This window comes from Paralichthys olivaceus, chromosome 19, assembly GCF_024713975.1.
Source record: "Paralichthys olivaceus isolate ysfri-2021 chromosome 19, ASM2471397v2, whole genome shotgun sequence".
Taxonomy (NCBI): Eukaryota; Metazoa; Chordata; class Actinopteri; order Pleuronectiformes; family Paralichthyidae; genus Paralichthys; species Paralichthys olivaceus.
The window spans coordinates 18043576-18062581 of record NC_091111.1 but is presented as its reverse complement, the minus strand read 5'-3'; the positions used below and the strand labels follow the sequence as shown (position 1 = coordinate 18062581).

General features: G+C 42.3%; 4 protein-coding genes across 4 annotated transcripts; 3 read left to right on the top strand and 1 right to left on the bottom strand.

Annotated features, from left to right (window-relative positions):
• The first annotated feature begins 147 nt into the window (after positions 1-147).
• LOC109639978 (gap junction Cx32.2 protein-like) lies at positions 148-2564 on the top strand. Its single transcript, XM_020103728.2, has 3 exons — positions 148-309; positions 1036-1169; positions 1354-2564. Exons 2-3 carry the CDS (start codon positions 1041-1043, stop codon positions 1984-1986), a joined length of 762 nt encoding a protein of 253 aa, XP_019959287.2. The 5' UTR covers positions 148-309; positions 1036-1040; the 3' UTR covers positions 1987-2564.
• Positions 2565-3039: 475 nt separating this feature from the next.
• c19h1orf198 (chromosome 19 C1orf198 homolog) lies at positions 3040-7339 on the top strand. Its single transcript, XM_020103726.2, has 6 exons — positions 3040-3386; positions 3979-4029; positions 4209-4319; positions 4559-4726; positions 4882-5241; positions 5428-7339. The coding sequence occupies exons 1-6, from the start codon at positions 3087-3089 to the stop codon at positions 5482-5484; spliced, it is 1047 nt and encodes a 348-aa protein (XP_019959285.2). The 5' UTR covers positions 3040-3086; the 3' UTR covers positions 5485-7339.
• Positions 7340-10036: 2697 nt separating this feature from the next.
• clec11a (C-type lectin domain containing 11A) lies at positions 10037-13502 on the top strand. Its single transcript, XM_020103702.2, has 5 exons — positions 10037-10225; positions 11230-11344; positions 11452-11559; positions 11870-11953; positions 12533-13502. The coding sequence occupies exons 1-5, from the start codon at positions 10133-10135 to the stop codon at positions 12943-12945; spliced, it is 813 nt and encodes a 270-aa protein (XP_019959261.2). The 5' UTR covers positions 10037-10132; the 3' UTR covers positions 12946-13502.
• Positions 13503-13558: 56 nt separating this feature from the next.
• selenol (selenoprotein L) lies at positions 13559-18787 on the bottom strand. Its single transcript, XM_020103701.2, has 9 exons — positions 18597-18787; positions 17595-17673; positions 17037-17090; positions 16808-16853; positions 16147-16274; positions 15901-16009; positions 14825-14947; positions 14225-14362; positions 13559-14124 (listed from the first exon to the last, which is right to left on the bottom strand). Exons 1-9 carry the CDS (start codon positions 18688-18690, stop codon positions 13957-13959), a joined length of 939 nt encoding a protein of 312 aa, XP_019959260.2. The 5' UTR covers positions 18691-18787; the 3' UTR covers positions 13559-13956.
• Between the last annotated feature and the right edge of the window lie 219 nt (positions 18788-19006).

The following is a 19006-nucleotide window of genomic DNA, read 5'->3' as shown; positions in this document are numbered from 1 at the left end:
TGACTCTTATTTGATTTATTCACTGGCTGTGTGATAGAAATGGACAATGAGACATGAAGCAACTGTGGATTAAAAGCTGCCAATCATTAACCTGTACAATCTTTTTAGAGCTCAGCCCAAAATCGTCTACTCGAGATTTATCATCTCACAAATGTCATGACAACGTGACGGCCTGTTGCACAACAACGTCCAATCTAAAGTTCAAGGTATCACAAACAGATCTGGTTTGGTTCAGAAGGCTCTCTGTCATTCGGCTCCACAGGTGGTGAAGAGTCTGTTTGTCTGGAGGAAAACTTGAGAGTTTAAAAGGTAAGATGTACAGTTACTTTAATATTTGACATTTTGAGATGGAAATTTAACTCATTCAAGCATGAATTTCATGCTGTAATTTTCATTTGATCAAATTATATCGAAATGATCTCATCCTCGCTGATATATTAAAGAAGAATATTAGTATTTGTTATTACCATGAGTATGTTTTGTGCCTCAGTAGAGTTTTTTTTAAACGTGTGTGTGTGAGCAAAGCCAGAGTTTAGAGGAATTTAATCTTTCAGATTGAAGCACTGTCCATAATCTGTCCGGCTGAGAATATACATTATCAGAGTATTTGTAAAATCCTATAAAGCAATGATACGTAGTTAAGATACTCACACACTTCAGTAGTACATTTTAGTTATGTCACAGATTCTATAACTTCTTCTTCAAGCTCTGATTTTACAACACGTCCAGAACAACAAGACGCTCTGCTGTTTTTAATAATGTTCTGCTATTCAAGTTAATTAATCATCGTGTATTACAACACCTGGAACTATTCATTTTTTTAAAAAGAGAAAGATTTAACCTGTTGTTTTTTTAAATTATTTTTATTTTTTCCTCTGCGGTAACATCATGGTCATTTCAAATAAGAATAGCTACTGATGAATTAAAGAAAACATACATGTACTGCATTATAAAAGATTCATTACATTTTAATAAGAATTTTACTTTGTTTGTTTCCACTTAATTCATCAACAGTTTTTTCCCGTTGTCTTTCAGGGACCATGGGAGAGTGGGGTTTTCTGTCGTCTTTGCTGGACAAGGTCCAGTCTCACTCCACCGTCATCGGGAAGGTCTGGCTCAGTGTGCTCTTCATCTTCAGGATCATGATCCTCGGAGCTGGAGCAGACAAGGTCTGCGTCTGTGTGTTCGTAGTTTAGACGTTTGTAGCTTTGGTGCAGGAGTTTTAGAGGAAATAACACCCTCTAGTGGCCATAATGAAAGGGTTGGATGGTGCTTCGTTCAACTTGACATCAAATCATCAGGTTTTAATTTGTGACAAACATGTAATAAAAGTCATTTCTGTGAACGTTACAGGTTTGGAGCGATGAACAGTCAAGCATGATTTGCAACACCAAACAGCCTGGTTGTAAGAACGTCTGCTATGACCACGCCTTCCCGATCTCGCACATTCGATTCTGGGTCCTCCAGATTATCTTCGTCTCGGCGCCAACGCTCATCTACCTCGGCCATGTGATCCACGTCATCCACCAAGAAAACAAGCTGAGAGAATATAACGAGAAGCATTCGGACAAAGTCGTCAAACAGCCCAAGTACTCTGACAAAGAAGGCCACATCAAAATCAAAGGCAACCTTCTGGGGACCTACATGACCTCCATATTTTTCAGAATCATCCTGGAGGTGGCGTTCATCGTGGGGCAGTATTATCTGTACGGCTTCATCATGGACCCGAGGGTCGTCTGCTCCCGAGCTCCGTGTCCCTTCACCGTTGAGTGCTACATGTCGCGGCCCACCGAGAAGACCATCTTCATCATCTTCATGCTGGTGGTGTCCTGTGTCTCTCTGGCGTTCAACGTGGCAGAGATCTTCTACCTGGCGTTTGCTCGCTCGTCCCGGCGAAAGTCGAAAACTGTCCCAGCTTCTGCCATCGCAATTCAACCCAGTTTCAACAGAGAAAGTCTGATGAAGAACGATTACACCACAGCTTGACGAACATAGACCCAGAGTGCAAATTTAAATCTGTTGTCTAACAAACAGGAGCGTGAATAAAAATGTGTCTCATAGGGCTAATCACAGCAGACCGTGGGCTGCAAGATCACTGTTATTTATTTATTCGAGGCTTTAAAAGTTCCTGAAAATGAAATTGTGGGACATATGTGTAGAATACAACATATGACACTGTGTCATGGTGCCATGTATTGTTTGTAATTTGAGTTTTTGTGTCTTTACATCGTGTCGTGTGTGATCGTTTGACCTGTGACTACATGACACTGAATGTCAGAGGGACCTGACCATCACTGCACAAACCTTCGTCTCTGTGCAAATTCACATTTTTACATCACCGCCAGCTCTGTTCTTAACAAATGTGTAGAGGGGCCTAAAAGTGCTTATTTTTCAATACGAATGTTTTGTTTCTCCTAAATTGTTAAATTTTTCAGGGATTATTTTTGAAATTGTAGATATTTTTACATGTTTCGTATTTTAATATGACTGCACGCACCTTGTGTTTGTAACTGATTGTAAATTTGATGAATTCATTAAAGTCACTTTGGTGAAAATTGGGGATACTACTGCTCCACATTTACACAGAGAAATCTGGAGTAGGTTATCATTCGTGTTCAATTATTTGTCCACTCACACACAGACCTGTTTTTATGTTTGTAAAAAAGAAAAGAAAAAACACATCTGTACACATCTGAATGCTAACTTTAGCATTAAGGTAGAGCGCTGATAGAGCAGCTGATAGAGCAAAACAACATGGAAGAGAAAAGAATTAACAAAAAGTTTGAAATTCTCTCGTTATCCGTTGCTAACTTTAGCATCGAGGTGTGATGGCAAAAATATTTAGTTGTTTTTCTTTTTTCATCGGCATCGAACACATATTAATTAAACTTCGGAGCAGGAGAAACTAAATATTGTATTTTATATTATATTGTAAATTATAGTAATCACAGTATAGTAACTGGTAGCTGACCACAGGGTGGCGCCGTTTACACGCGGCTCGAACAGACCCCGCCCGCGCCCCGCCTCTAACGTCGTGACCGTCCCCGCCCCCTTCTCCTCACAACAACAGCTGGGAGCAGCCAAAGATGGCGACCGTCGCGGGGTTCGAGGGCCACAGGGCGGAGGAGAAGAAGTTCGAGTACTTCTCCTCCATCAACTCCATGGCGAGGAAGATCATGCAGGAGCGCGAGAAGATCAAGTCCAAGCACGGGTCCTCCTGGGACAAGATGTCGCCGCAGGAGCAGGACTGCGCCATCGACAACTGGATGATGGACCCGCACATCCGAGCCCGGTACGCGATGCACAGGGTGGAGCGAGAGGAGGTGGCGTGTTACCCCAAACTGCTGCTGCACACCGGGCAGAAGATCGTGCACTTCGGGGAGGAGGTATATTACACCGCGACGTCTCGGGCTCCGGGAAGGGTTCGAGGTCCCGATAGCCTGGTTAGCTTCGATGCTAACTAGCCACGTAACCATTAAAATATGATGGCTAACGTCAGAGTGACGTCATCGACCTACGTACACTGTGATTTGAATGGATCGACAGATGAATGGATGGATGGATGGATGGATGGATGGAGAGGCTCATAGAAGAATGTTGATCTTATAGGAAACATCAGAGTTTGTTGAGTTGTGCCATCGCACAGTAAATAAAGTGCTCTTATTTTGAAAAAATATGAGTACAACACAGTGTGTTTGTGTGTGTGTGCACGCATATAAGTGTGTATATATATATGTATGAATATGTTTTTACTATATTTGAATGAGGTTTTGTGTGTATTATACGTTAATGTGTGTGTGTGTTGGTTTACACCTCTGTTCAAGATAACCTGTGTTACTTGCTTCATCTGTGAGTCATAATGTTTCAGCTCATTGTTGTGTAATTATCTTGTTATTATCCTCACTAGGGTTTTAGGTTTTCCTTGTTTATTTTAGTACAGTGTGTAACTCCAGTGTGTGTGTGTGTGTGTGTGTTCAGGACATCACCTGGCAGGATGAACATTCAGCTCCATTCTCATGGGAAACAAAGGTAAAACAATATATGTATTCACAAGTTTGACAAAAGTAATTTCAGACAGAAGTCTGACACGTTCCATGATGCTCAGATGTTCTCTTTTTCTAATCTCGTGTTATCTTGAATTATATAACCACAGGTTATTTTTTTTATAGTCAGATGCTGTTACATAATTTACATCCCACGTTTTTCAGAGTCAGCTGGAGTTCACCCTGACACCAGGCTCTGCAGACCAGGGAATCTCTGTCTCGCAGGTGGAATCAAAGTCCGCAAAGGCTCCTCATTCCAGCCAGCTTGGACCCAAGGTACGATGAGCACTCATGGGGTCAGAGGTTACTGTAGTTTACAGTTTGGTTTGTATACTAATACTCACATATTTTATGTTAGTGGAGATTTTTACACATTTCCAGAAAGACATTAAACTATTTCACTTAAATCTAAAACAGACTTTACAGAGAGGGCCATGGTATTGAACGTTTTTTTTGTGAATGTAGTTTTTAAATATTCAGGGCAGTTTAATAGAATGAGTTGTGTGATTGTGAAGGTGACTGTCAGCGAGGGACGGAGGCCAGAGGAGGAGTCGTCTTTCTGGAAGATCAGCGCTGAGAGGTCCAGGCTGGAGGGAGAGCAGGCGGACTTCCAGTCCCTGACCCCCAGCCAGATCAAGTCCATTGAGAAAGGAGAGAAGCCCCTCCCCTCCTACCTCCGACAGGTAAGAGTTGAAGTCTAGTTTGCTCTTTTTTTTTTTTTTTACTTTATCCTGCTTTTTCATTGTTCCTGGAATTTTTTGAAAAACCCCTTTGAGCTACTAGAGGATTTGTATAATTGAAAAATTCTCCAGCAGTAAACACAACCATGTCTCCACAGGAAACCTCGGTCACCCCCAGGGAGCATGAGGCAGCAGAGTCCCACCCTCCAGCTCCAACCAGACCCACAAAGCAGAGAGCGCCCAAGCCCCCCGCTCCCCAGCCCCCTGCCCCCGTCACTGTCAGCGCAACGCCGGCATCCATCTCCATCTCGTCGAACCCCGCCCCGCCTCTCAGCGTGTCCTCGACCTTCGCGGGATGGGAGCGATCTCAGAGCACCCTGCCATCGGTGAGCAACACCCTGGATGAGATGTTTTCCTCAAACCTCATGTCAAAGCCTGCCAACATCCCCACCCGTGTGGAGAAGGAGAAAGAAATAGAAGCTTCACCCAACGTGGACACCAGCCCCACATTTTCTCAGGTATTGCTGAAGTTTCAGAGGAACATGAGTTACGAAGCATTTGCTTTGCATATAGTAAGAAAAATCTGTGTATCGACGGTTTCTAATGGGGAATCACAAGACACTCTACTCTTCAGCCTCTGACAGTGTTTAACACAAGTCTCTCTCTCTGTCTCTCCCAAACTGTTTCTTGTTCCTTCTGCGCAGTTCAACACAAGCAACAACCTCCTGAAGACCGGATTCGACTTCCTAGACAACTGGTAAACCACAGCCGAGCACATCCACCGCTCTGAATGAATCATCGTCATCATCACTCTAAAGAAAGGACCACACTGCCATGACTACAGACATCCACATCTAGATTTAAAACACACCCGTCTTTAAAGTCGACCACATTATGTTCTAGTAATCATCTCCAGTGACTTGTTAAGACATTATCTCACTGCCTGTGCGCTGGTGTTTTTTTTCCCCTTCCACTCGAAGAGCTCCCTCTCCTCTCTGACAAGGTTTGCATCTTTTGCCAAACACGGAATGTAGAGTTCGCAGGGATTGAACCTCACAGAATGTGGACGCTGTGTGTCACTGTGCATTCACACTGCGACCAACTCTATGATCCCAATTCCACTTCATACATATTGGAGAATTCAGGAAGGATCTTTGATCAAATCACTTCCCAGATGTTGAAAATCGAACCAAAAACCCCAAAATGCTAAAGATCAGAAGTTATTCTTTAAGTTTAAGTTTATTTATTTAGCTTGTTTGAAACAACCAGCGTTTACAAAAAGTGCTGAAGAGGCTTCAAATGAAAGAATACAGTAAATATATTTACAGAATGGAGGAGGCTGGACTGGAAAAATCCAAACTTTTACAGTTTAAATACCAGAGTTTCTATTAAAATATCTAATTTCATATCTGGGTTTTATCTTGACATGAGAACTTTTCTCTGCTAAAGTTTTGCTTTTCATAATTGAGCAAGGTTTTATTAGCTTGTCCAGCTGCTAGCCAAAATTATAAACAACTAAAAATATCAGGAAACCGTCAATAACATCACTAACCCCCCCCCCCACCCCCCGCCCACCCCCCGCCCACTGAATGTGTCATCTTTGCCGTACTGTAATCTTTTAATTAAAAGTTTTAGAAAAGGGAAACTTAACTTTTCTGTTAAAACCCACTAACCCATTGTACACTTGCTGTTAATAGCTGTTGTCCCTGACTCCTGACTGTCAGAGGGACAGTGTGGAGATGCAGTTTCTTTAATAAGTCGTTCCTCACGTTGCTCGCCGTGTGGATGCACAGTAACGGTGTCACCCAGCCTCCTTCTCGTCCCGCAACTTATAGACGCTAATCTGGGAAGCGAGAACAATTTTGTATGGAAACATCGATCCGTCTGCAAACTGTTTTTTATGTTTTGTTGTGCTGGTTTTCGCTCTCTGATGTGCTTTTATTTATACCTATATATTCCTATAAACCTTTAGAGTTATAGAGTTTAGTAGTGCTCGGTGCTGCAGTCCTGACCCACTTAGTGCAATTACTACACATCCACACAGGTCGTGGGATTCCTGGAATAGTGCGCAAGCTCGGAAGAGGTTGTTGGGATGGAGAAAATCATTGAATCTTCACCGTCCCATAACAGAAATATCGTGGAGTGAATTTCCATTTTCACACATTTGATGGAAACCAGGTGGTTGCTCTCTTTGGCATTAAGCAAACAGAAAGAGGAGGGAAGAACAGCCATGGAAGTGCTCGAACTTTTGTCACGGAAAACCCCTGGACTGTGTGTCCTGGCTGCCATGGGAACCTATTCCAAATGTCCTGTATGGAGTTAACTCCTTGACAACGCTTCCTCACCACCTCACCCCTCCCTGCTTTCACCCCTGACCTCAATCGAGTGCCGAGCAAAGCTAGCGAGCGCCGACGTACTAAAATCACATGCACTCACAGTGTGTGTTGAGGTAAACGGGCATGGCGTGTAGTGATTTGTGACATAGTTTTCACGACTAGAGTACTATTTTAATGAATTTTATATTTATCCGCTGATCTTCTGCTACACATGTATATTGCACTCATGCATTTTGAAGTCACAGATCAGAAAGAAGTAAATAAACGAAAGTCAAACTTGCATCTTGTATTTGTCTTCTTTTTTTTTTTTTTTTTTTAAGGTTTTTCTCACGGAAAGAGAGATAATGACGTAACTACCGGTCAGTAAATTCATATTATGAGAATTGAAAGAAGCTAAAAGTTGCACCGTGAACACAAAGATTTAGTTTGAGGTTGGTCAACGTTCTGTGGGATTGTTTTTCGCCTGCTCGTTTGGATTCTTGTTGACCTCCCTCTCAGCTCCATGACATCAATTCCTCCAGCTGTAATTTCTACCAGATCCAAAATGCCATTCAGGAGAGGAGGGAGTGAAGAATGTCCGGTGCTCGGAGGAAACTTTGTGCTGTTCACTTAAATACCACGTCGGCCCAGTGGAGAATCATCAGTCTCCCTCGGGGGCCAAGCAGCTGCCCTGCATTTTGTATTTAAGGAAGCATTTAAGGATTCAAGTGTTGAATAGGTATTATATGTTGTTAGGCTGCTTGAGTTGGACCCACACACGAAGCAGGAGATTCTGTTTTTATCGAACATAAGTGACATCAACAAGAAACCAGCCCAGAAAATGACGTTGTGCATATTTCAAACAAGCATTTTTCTTTATCTATAAAACTACAGACACGAACTGAAGCTTATAAAGATTGAAATATTATATATGATCATCTGGGAGAGATGATGTCATCGTAACATCATTATGAAATGGCGTTAATAACGTTAACATAAAAAGTGAGTCAAAAGTCAAATCTTTAAACTGAGGGAAAGTGAATTTATGAGTAAGTTATGCAAATGACGCAGCTCTCTCAAGAGGCACAGACACGTTAGTACAACTGACTGTATATTGTAGTAATACTTCCCAAAACAAGACGTGTAAACTATGCTTCAGTGTAATAAATATCTTATACAAGTCATCATCAACAGCTTATGTATACAACACATTATTCATGAGTTCAGGCTTGTGTGTGTTTGTGTTCATCATCCCTCACACTGAACTGAGGCACCTCTGTCCCGTGCAGCTCCGCCCTGCGCCTCCAGACCCTGAATGGCTGCTCTGTGTTCCCTCTGCAACGTTTTTTAATAAACGCTCGGCTGAATGAAAGTCACCGCAAGGCATCGAGCTCACAAACGGAACAGTGGCTTTAGACTCAACTGTTACAGATGGAAAAAAAAGCGGAATTCAATTCAATCTTATTTTATTTGTAAAGCGGCGAATCACATGTTATTACAGGGAACTTTACATCAGGTCGACACTACAGATATACTTAGAGCACATGTGGAAGTATAAAAATGGAATAAAATAATCTAAAATTTAAATAAAATACAGAGAAGACGTTCATAATGTACAGAATATTCTTCACAGAGAAACGTACTGAGTGAAGTATTGACATGTCATTTCAGCTCCAGCTGAATTCACTAGTTTTGAAGGGTGACAACTTTCCTCCAGACCCTCGTTTGGATCCAAGCTGACGTCTGGAGCAGGTCTGACGTGTTTGGACTCTGTCGTGTTCTGGAGCAGCTGAGTATTCGCTCGGCTCCGTCCCGCAGACTCCAGCACATCTGTCCCTCAGAGCATTCCCAGCCGGAGCTCCTCCCAGCGTCCACATGCCTGAGCCTCAGTCTCTTCCCCTGGAAATTCTGCAGAATTCTTGTGGCACTTTAACTGGCATACCTCCCACACACACACACACACACACACACACACGAAGAGATAAAGACCCTATCATGTGTGTGTGTGTGTTTACTGTGCGTACAGGGCTCAACTGTACTGAGCTGAGTTTAAATAAAACATTAAATAATTAATAGTGATAATTAAATCAAATAGAACATCGTTTCATTCTGGATCTCTGAAATATGAAGTTTAACAAATGGAAAACTCATAAGCACAAAAACACTAATCCCACACTTGTGGGTTTTGTAAGAAACTGATTCTATATTCAAATGTTGTCGTCACTTGTGGCCACAGCGTCTGTTTTTCAGTAAAAGTCCCGTCGTCTCATCTTGAGCCAACGCAGACAAGAAAAGTGCTGTTTTAACTACAAATAACCTCTGGTGTATTAATAAGGAACTTGAGGAAGTGCGGTTTTGACTCAGACGTTTTACAGAGATGATCGACAGACTCCATTTACTCGACCGTTACCATGGTGACTGTGTTTTAACAGCTGCTGGGCTTGCACCTCGGCAGAAACTGTACATTTCAGTGATCCACTAATGAATCCAAGACAGTGAGCAGATGTGGAGTCGGTAAAGTTTTTTGTGAAACTGATTCAAGAAAACATTTAAATATTTATGGGGTCGATGACAAAAGCTGAAGCATGAAGTGTCACAAAGCTGAGAAACTGAAGCGGTGTTATTCTAAGGAGACTCACAGTCAAATAAAATCCTCCACACATGTCCTAGTTTTACGTTGTCCCCTGAACAGCTGATGGTCTGGAGACACATTGGTTCCCACGGGACACAGACCTGAGATGTTTCCCCCCTCCTCCTGAGTAAATCTGCAGAGCCCACACAGAGAGGAAACTGGAGGTGGGAGCAGAAACAAAGAGCTTTCCTGTTGTTTGGAGAGAGAAGACGAGAAAAGTCTGTTATCAGGCCGAGAGGAGAGAGGCTCATTCTGATTTGTATATTGTTTCATTCACATTTCTAATGGGAGATCCTGCTGCTCTCCTGCTCTGAGGATCACATCTCTGAGGGACGCTCGCGGGGAAAGAGGGGTGAAAGAGAGAGAGACAGGGAGGGAGGGAGGGGGAGAGAGAGAGAGAGAGGAGGTGCAGAGGGAGTTTTCACTGCTGAGGGAAAGAGCAGAGTTATTAGGAAGCAGAAAATGGGACCAGCCGCCACCTCGCTCGCTCTCCTGTGTTTCTGCTCTCTGGGTGTGTGTGTTCCCACGGGGACGGTCGACGCTGCAGCGACTCAGGTCAGGACCGTTCAACTCTTTTCACCCAAAAATCTTTTCATTGTTGTGGATGTTGTGCGCTGCATTTTTCCAAAACCATGACGGAGCAGACCTGTTTGTTTGGATAAGACTGAACCCATTCATAGAGCTGAGGTGGTTCACTTATGAACACAGTTTGTACGAGAGACTTAACAAATAAATAAAGAATTTATCTAGATATGGGAATGTGGTGACTAAATGATTTGTATGTAATTTATGCCGAATGCTGCAACAAATCTGACTCAGGAAAATACATGAATTTTGAAGTTATAATAAATTAAATCAAATTAAAACATTTTAAGCTTGAAAAAACGAACTTAAAATCCATGAAACCTGCTTCGACACATTTATACAGCGCTGGGTTATCTATGGTGATGATGTCATGGATGTGGACACACACCAGACATGTGGAGAATAATAATGATTCAGTGTTTTATTGATGAAGATACTTAACGATGATGATAGTAAATGACGAGAATGGATTTAAACATCTTACGTTTGTTTTGGCTTCAAACATATTTAACAGGTTTAACTGTCGACGGTAAAACACACGAGGTGAAAAGCTGATTTCCTTTTTTAAAGCCTTTAACGTGTCACCGGTGTAAATCAATTATTGGAACATGTGGGCTTGTGCTACTGTGTCTCGATGTCTGAGCTGTGGAAAACGCCTGGAGTATTTCTCCTTAGAAAAACAGTGAGCAGACGGATCTTTGACTCAGGAGACGCAGGATAAAAACTAATCCGGTAAACTGAGATTAGATTAATCATTTAAAAAACCATTTCATCACCAAGAACCTAGAGCAGAGTCCCAGATGTTTGCAGCTGTATGAGAATATATCCTCAAGAGTAGCTTGCTCTTAAACTTGCTAAACTCCAGACATTGACCTAAGATGATGACAGACTTTAGATTTTTGGAAAGAACTGGTTTCTTTTGAGAGTCCAAAACTTTTCGGTGTGTGTGTGTGTGTGTGTGTGTGTGTGTTAAGGCGTCTCTGCCCGAGGTGAGGATGGCGAGAGGAGACATCCCCGACATCATTCCAGAGCCTGAACCAGAACCAACGAGTCCAGTGTCAGACTTTGAAAACTCATACAACTACGTCCGTACGTCGTTTTACACATTTGCAGATCACGTTGGTGTCGATCAGAACAGACAGATGTTTGGATCAGACTCCACAGAAGCAATATAACACATCTGCCTTATCCCTCAGTATCCAGACTGGCCGGGATGGACCAGGCCATCCACAAGCTGAACGTTGGCCACTACACGCTGGATGTGAAAGTCAGTCAGCTGATGGACCGTCTGTCCAGGATGGACGGTGAGACGCTCACTTACTGCTGATCACATTTAAATTTTTCTCCTCTCCTCATGGACTCTTTCCATTTTACGTTAAACAAATTATATTTCTACAGCACGTTCACAACAATCAGCATCTTTTAAATGGACGAATTAAAAGTCACTGTGGCGCCCCCTTGAGCCATAAGGTGGAAAATAAGTTGTGATTTGCGTTGACACGGATATTGTGCAGGATTGAGGAATCTACAATAGACCTTTATTTTAATTTAAGACTCACGATCACGTAATAAAGTCTCCTCCTTTATGTTGTCACCTCATCGTCACCATGGCAGCTAAAGTCGGGGAGCTGGAGGACAACATCCGGGAGGTTCATCAGCACAGCAAGGACAACCGCAAGGAGGTCGGAAGACTGGAAGGTACACCCGGATGATTTTATGTCCTCACACCTCATGAAAAAGAATTATATGGTTTTAGACTGAAACTGAAACTGAGGAGGAACCCTGAGATCATCGATCGTAAAGTAAAAACCAAACGTGGATGTGGAGCATTACCTCATGGAGCATTATTGTTCAGTATCATCCAAATACATACGATGGTTACGTAAGAGGTTCAGAGGAAATCTGGGTCTCATCAGTTTGTTATGATGTGACTCATGTCTGACCAACGAAAGGAAAACATGAAATGGCTCCGATCTGCTGATCCTCCAGATATTCATGGCTGCGAGAGATAAAGTTTCCAAACAGTTGTGAAACTCGAAACTTAAAGCTTCACTGACAAATATTTGTGTACAAACTATAAGAAATAACTTTTTTTTAGTGTCTTTCAGGACATTGTTTCGGTTTTAAGGCTCTTTCTTGTTTATTTCCCTCTCATCGAGTTTATCAGCAGCGGGGCATTTGGAGAAATATAGTTGGCAGCTAGCGAGTTCTTAGATACGAAGACAAAACTAGAAATGGGGCAATAAAGTGTCCGACTTGTTTTCCTCTGCTTCTCAGGTTGTCAGAAGGGACGCAGGATGGGATACAAGTGTTATCTGGTGTACAACAGCTTCGAGGATTATTCCGGAGCTTCCAAAAAGTGTCTGGAGCGTGGCGGCCGCATGGCGATGCCGCGCGACCGCAAGGAGCAGGAGGCCCTGGCCGATTACGTGAAATCCTTCTTCCACCCGGGCAACTGGCCCGTGTGGCTGGGCATCAACGACCTGCGGTCCGATGGCATGTACCTTTTCGACGACGGGACGCGGGTCTCGTACTTCCAGTGGCGCAAGCACTTCCTGTCCAGTCAGCCGGACGGCGGGAGGCGGGAGAACTGCGTGGCCATGTCGTCCGACGACGGCGACTGGTGGGACCACTACTGCGACCGGACCATGAACTACGTGTGCGAGTTCGACGACAGGGTGGCACTTTAAGATGAACTCTGACCTTCAGCTCGTCTTCGTTTTAAATGTATATTTGCAGAGAATTCAAAAGACACTTTAAACACACGTGGGATCGGTTGAACGTCTCCATTGGACATAGTGTGCTTTAGTATTAACAGCCAGTATAATTCCAGTGTGATATACAGTTTGTGTAGTTTAGTGTGAGTTTATTTTAGGATTTTTAGTGTCTCAAATGCGCACAAGTGTACGTACTGCTATTGACGTCAGGATAAGACTTTGTGAGATAATGTTACTAATATAAATGTTGTGTTGTTGGTGCAGCTGCAGTGACATGAATGTAAGTCAGTCAGTCGGGAATCTGCTGTGATTTCAAGCACAGAGTTCTAAATATTTGTTCGACAATTCCCAAGAAGAGAAAACATGAAAAGCACAAACTGACCCCTGGAAGATACAGAGCAGTGTGGATTCAACTTAACTGGAATGAGGCCGTGCTTCTCAGTCACTACAGATCTGTGACGTGGTTTTAATAAACGCTGACAGAGACCGTGACTGTGCAGGAAAACTGCTTCACACGCTCCAAAAGAAAAGACTTGTTGCTGTGCGTCCCACAAAATATAAAATCAGAGGGCGATGTACATAAATGTCTGAATGTAAATGTTTAATACATTTTTTTTCTACAGGTTTACAGCTTCATTTTGTGATTAATTAAAAAGGGCTAAAAGGTTAAAAAGACAGTTTTGCTTCATCAGAATCTTTTTTATAGAGAAAAATTATACTTACGTAGAATAAGTATTTAAATTTGGATATAAATCAGGGACAATGCAATCAAGTAGTTCTACTAAATCTAAAAAGTTGCCATCACAACAGTGACACCACAGAGAAGAGCAGACGTCCTCGTCGTACGGTTTTTCATCGATCACGTCTTTTCATGGCGTCATGAGAGCAAGACGTGACTTCATTCACGTGAGACGAAGAGCCGCTCTCCCTCTGTGGTGTCAGTGACGTGTTTCACCCTGTGTCGTCAAAACGTTCACACGCGTGTCACAGCTTTAAGGCCACGTACTGTTGGTTCAACGCAGAGACGGCTGAGCACTCCACGGCGTCCGCCACCTGCAGGATGTCCGTCACAGTCGGCCTGTCCTCGGGGTTTTTGCACGGGTGCGAAAAAAGCACGTGTCCTGCTTCATCCAGTAAAAAGTCTCCTCCCATCTGAAAGGATTAAAACACATAAATCAGTACGTTTTTTATCTTATTAACAGTTGATTTGCTTTGAGATTTTGAATAATCTGGACGTCTAACAGTCTTTTACCTGGAACAGGTCCTCCAGCAGGCGAGGGGGGATGTCGGGGACGTCTATGTCCTCAGCTCTGTAATGTGAGTACTGCAGCAGGAAGCCGAACTTCAGAACCTTGGCGTAGGACGAGCCGAGGCCAAATCTCCTGTAGATCTGAAAATGTGGAAAATCTTCTCCGTCTCCATATTTTGGTTCATTGCCTTTATTTCCATCTCACATCTTCTCACACCTAGAGACTCTGACTTTTTCCGAATAAAAGTTTTGGAGCGTGCAAAACTTTTATGACACACATTATCAAACAGCTGCTCGATCATCTGGTTCCCTCAGCTCACTGCGGTGAGTCGGAGTCACAGACCTTTTACCCACTGTCCGGAAAATGAGCTAAAACATCCCAGATACATCTTACACTGATGAGGTCATTGGGAGCCAGAGTCTGCGCAGTAGCTTTTGGCTTTTTAGTTTGGTCCCATCCACTAACATGGAGGAGGCATGGTTTACGGTCTATATAGGGCCTGCCACCAGGGGGGGGCGATTGAGATGCTTTGGCTAAGTTGGCTAAGAGTCCAACTGAAAATGTTTTAGAAAGTTGATGAGGAAGAAGAAACACAGGCTGACCTCTCTCTGTGGATCCAGCATCATGTCAAAGTTACATCCCGTCTGTTCGAGCCACAGCCGAGCTCCCTCTGAGCTGCTGAAAGAAACGACCAGGACCCGTAGTGAGCGAGCCTCCAGGTCAGCCTGCAGGGAAACCAGAACAAAACCATCAGGTACAGAGGACCCAGAGAAGACGAAAGCATCTGTCGCTTTTCACTTTTACTTTATATATATATAAATTTATGTGAAGGTAAATGGGCTGAAAGGCTGAGTGAACACAGACATGATGGAAAAAATGTTGGAATCTTTTGGAGCCACAGAGGAGAAGAAACTTCTGGAGCCGACTTAGTACAACACTTTGCTTCGAGTTAGATCAGAAGGTCGACACCAACTACGGGAGAGTACCAGGGTCATTCATGACATTTCAGCTTTATTCTTGAAAAGTAAAATAAAAAAAACAATTTAAATGATAAACAAGATTTATTATTTTAAATATACAGTGAGTGGTCACATATAGGAGTGAGGCTACAGCAACACGTTCCAGGTAAAACTCACAACAGTCAGTGTGTAGACGACACGGAAATAAAGAAACTGAGCGGACTGCAACACAACCCAGATAATATATTTATTCAAACACTACAAGAGAAAAGACTTTTGAGAGACAGATAGATTCTTTATTCGGTTTCCACACACCAACATAACAGAGAACGTCAGCAGATACTTCAACACGCACGTTGTTTTCAGGCATGAACTCTGGAGAACGTCTGAACAACTGGGTCTGGACTTTCTCCAGAGTTTGTCTTTCACTCACAAACAACACAGCAGAATGATCAAACTATAAATCTTAAGTTTTGCTCCTGTGCTTTTTGGAGAAGTTAAATAATAAAAGATCCCACCAACGTGGAAAATAATCTTTTATTGAACTATTGCTCTATTCAGTTTAAATAAACAACCATTTCTTTCTCTGCCATCCCGTTGATCCTTTCAGATTCATCACGTGACCCCTGTAACCTCCCTTTAGCTGTCGATCATCACCAGAAGCTGCAGGATGAGGTGACGACTCAGTAACAGAACCTGGTTGTTTAGAGTAAACTGACCTGTCTGGCCTCCAGCTCAGCCACGTGGTCCCGTCACGGCAGTCATCCGACATGTCTGATGAGAACCAGCAGCAGCTTCTGACCCAGGTACTCGCCCAGAGTCACGCTCCTTCAACAAAACAGAAAGTGTGATTCTTTTAACACCAACTGGAAGAAGCTGATGGTCTGAGCTGGTTTGTTCATCTACCAGACGCTCATGTTTAGTCTGAGGCTGGTTAGAGTGTAAGCAGCCGTGTGTGAGCTCACTTTCCGCTCCGCGCGTCAGTAAACGTAACGTCGGGGCTCAGACTGTCGGGGGTCTTCACTCCTGAGAGCTGTCGGTCTGTGGTCTGCAGATCTTTGTCCACGCCCTCCAGGAAGGTGTCCCACTCACTCTGCACACAATCAAACACATACCATGAATAATGAGTCTTCAATCAGATCAGTCTGAGTTACAGCTGGACAAAATAATCCATACAGAAAAGATATGCATTGGTGTTAATTTGACGTTTCTCTTTATTTCTGTTTATTCATCATCATGTTTATGGTTAAAATGTAAAACATCAAGCCTCAATTCAATTTCTTGATAAAGTTGTTTGACATTTTTTAAATATATATCGGCCGATATATCAGGATTGTACATTTCTAATATATTTTAATATAGGAACTGACATTGACCCCCCCAAAAACCCACATCATCATAGGTGCTACAGGTAGATAAACTATTTACTTAATGAAATCATGAGGGAGTGGGTTGCATTATATCAAAATTTGAATAAATATTGTCATGGTCTCTACTGAATATTGAGTTGGGTTTAAACAGCAGGTTGATTTAATCACGTCTACACGCTTCAATTAAATTAATTAATAATGAATTAACACAAATGTATAAAGATTTACAGTTAAGTAAATAAAAAAAGTATCAGACCTCCAGCTGCAGAAGCTCGTCCACCTTCTCCCTCACTGCTGCATGGCTGCAAAAATACAGACAGCGTGTGATGAAGAGACGTCCACACACGGTGGGGTCATTTCCACCGACAACCAATAAGACGGTGAACAATCACAGTGTCTTAGCAAGAAGGAGAGTCGCCCCTTATTTTGACAAATCACACTAACATTTGATTATCTATCAAGAATATGCACGATCATATACTTACTGATAAAACTTCTGCCAGATGGCCTCTGCTTCACTCTTCTTCTTCACTCCGAGGCTGCTCAACAATAACAAAACACTAACTCAACAAACAATTTGAAAAGACGAGACACTTAAAGGTTCAGTGTGTGGAATGCAGTGACATCTAGTGGTGAAGTTTCATGTTGCAGCTGAACACCCCTCACCTCCCGCTCCACTTCCAAACATGAACGAGAACCTGCGGCAGCTTCAGTTGTGATAAAAACTCAAAAAGGTTTAGTTTGTCCAGTCTGGGCTACTGTAAAAAAAAAACATGGCGGCCTCCGTAGAGAGGACCTGCTCCTGATGTACATATTAAATATTTAAATACGAAGGGTAAAGAAAAAAACTACTTGTACAATTTCTATGATACACACAAGTAAAAACATCACGAGGATTATTTTATATTCAGTTTCTGCCAATGGATCCTTTCACCTGAATGTTGCACACTGAACCTTTAAGATTAAAACTGTCGATTTACACAATGAAGCTTTATTTAGAGTCGGTCACATGATTGTGTTTCCGTCGGGGAAACATATCTCACCTCGTGTGGAAGTCTGCTGCTGCGGTGATCAGGCCGAATAACGTGCTGATCTTTCCGGGGACGAAAGTCTCCAATGAGGCTGTTTGAAGACAAAGGGCGACATTATGGACAAAAGCTGATTAGTGAGACGTTACAGTGTTGGAGAGAAGTGTGACGGGGATTAGATGTCAACACTTTGTCTCGTTGATCTGGTTCAAGAAGAAGAAGAATAACTTTATTGTCAGTGAACAGGGTGTATATTATAATTATAGAGCCGCTCCTTCACAGTGTGAAAGTTAAAAAATACGTTATTTAAATATGAGGAACAAAAGGCTTCTCGTGACCCAGTTGTGAAAAGTTATATGATGTTACTTAATTTTTGGACAGGATCTGATGTTTAATCCTACATAATGAACATTTGACCCCAGACTCCTTTATAACTTCCACCATTTTGTTTTAGTTGGGAACAAGATTTGAGTCCTACAACTAAATTAAACATGAATTCGGAATCAATGCTTCAATTCGGAATCAACTTAATATTTCAGCAATTTAACTTAAACCCATAAAGAACAAGTAAGAAAGATAATTAAACACCAAACCTGGTTTACACAAGTTTGTTTTCCAGGTGGTTTCACTCCTTTCTTCGTTTAACATTTAGCAGATAAAACTATATTTTATATTAATACTTTAAAAATGTAACATGGTCTGTGACTTCAATTTAGCATGGTAAATGTTTCTATAGTCCCAGACTCTATTTAGATTTCACACATTTTAAAGTTCTTATGCATATTGGGGAAAACACATTGATTGTACAACAAAGTTAAACGTAAATTCAGCATCACTTTAAACTTGTCTTCAATTCGGCGTAACACTTCACGAACACAACGTCAAACTGTTGTCAATACGGTTGACAATTCACAACAGTAACGGAGATTAATGTGTTCTTTCGCATATCCGGCAAAATGAATCAAATCGTTAAAACGGTTAAATTGTAAACGGAGTCTGGTTCCACACGAGTCTCACCTGCTGCGTCCTTCTGAGCTTCCTGCAGAAGAACTTGACCTAAATTAACCAAGAGACCGAGTCCGCTCGCCACCGTGTCCACATCTGCAGCCATGTTCACGTCCACAGGGTATTCTGCTGCAGCTCGTTTATTATACTGCAGCACGAGACTCAGGCGCGTTCACAGGACGACATCACGGAAGAGACGTGCGTGTGTATGAGGCGCATGCGCGTCAGCAGATTTTTTTTTTTCAATGAATATTTAAATAAACATGCATAATTACTTAAACAGACATTAACGTATTTATACACTTTATATGTAAATTATCTATAAACATATAAGTGTATATATACTTTATATTAATATAAACTCATACACATGCACACATAGTTCTATATAAACACACACACATACAAAAATACATCTATAT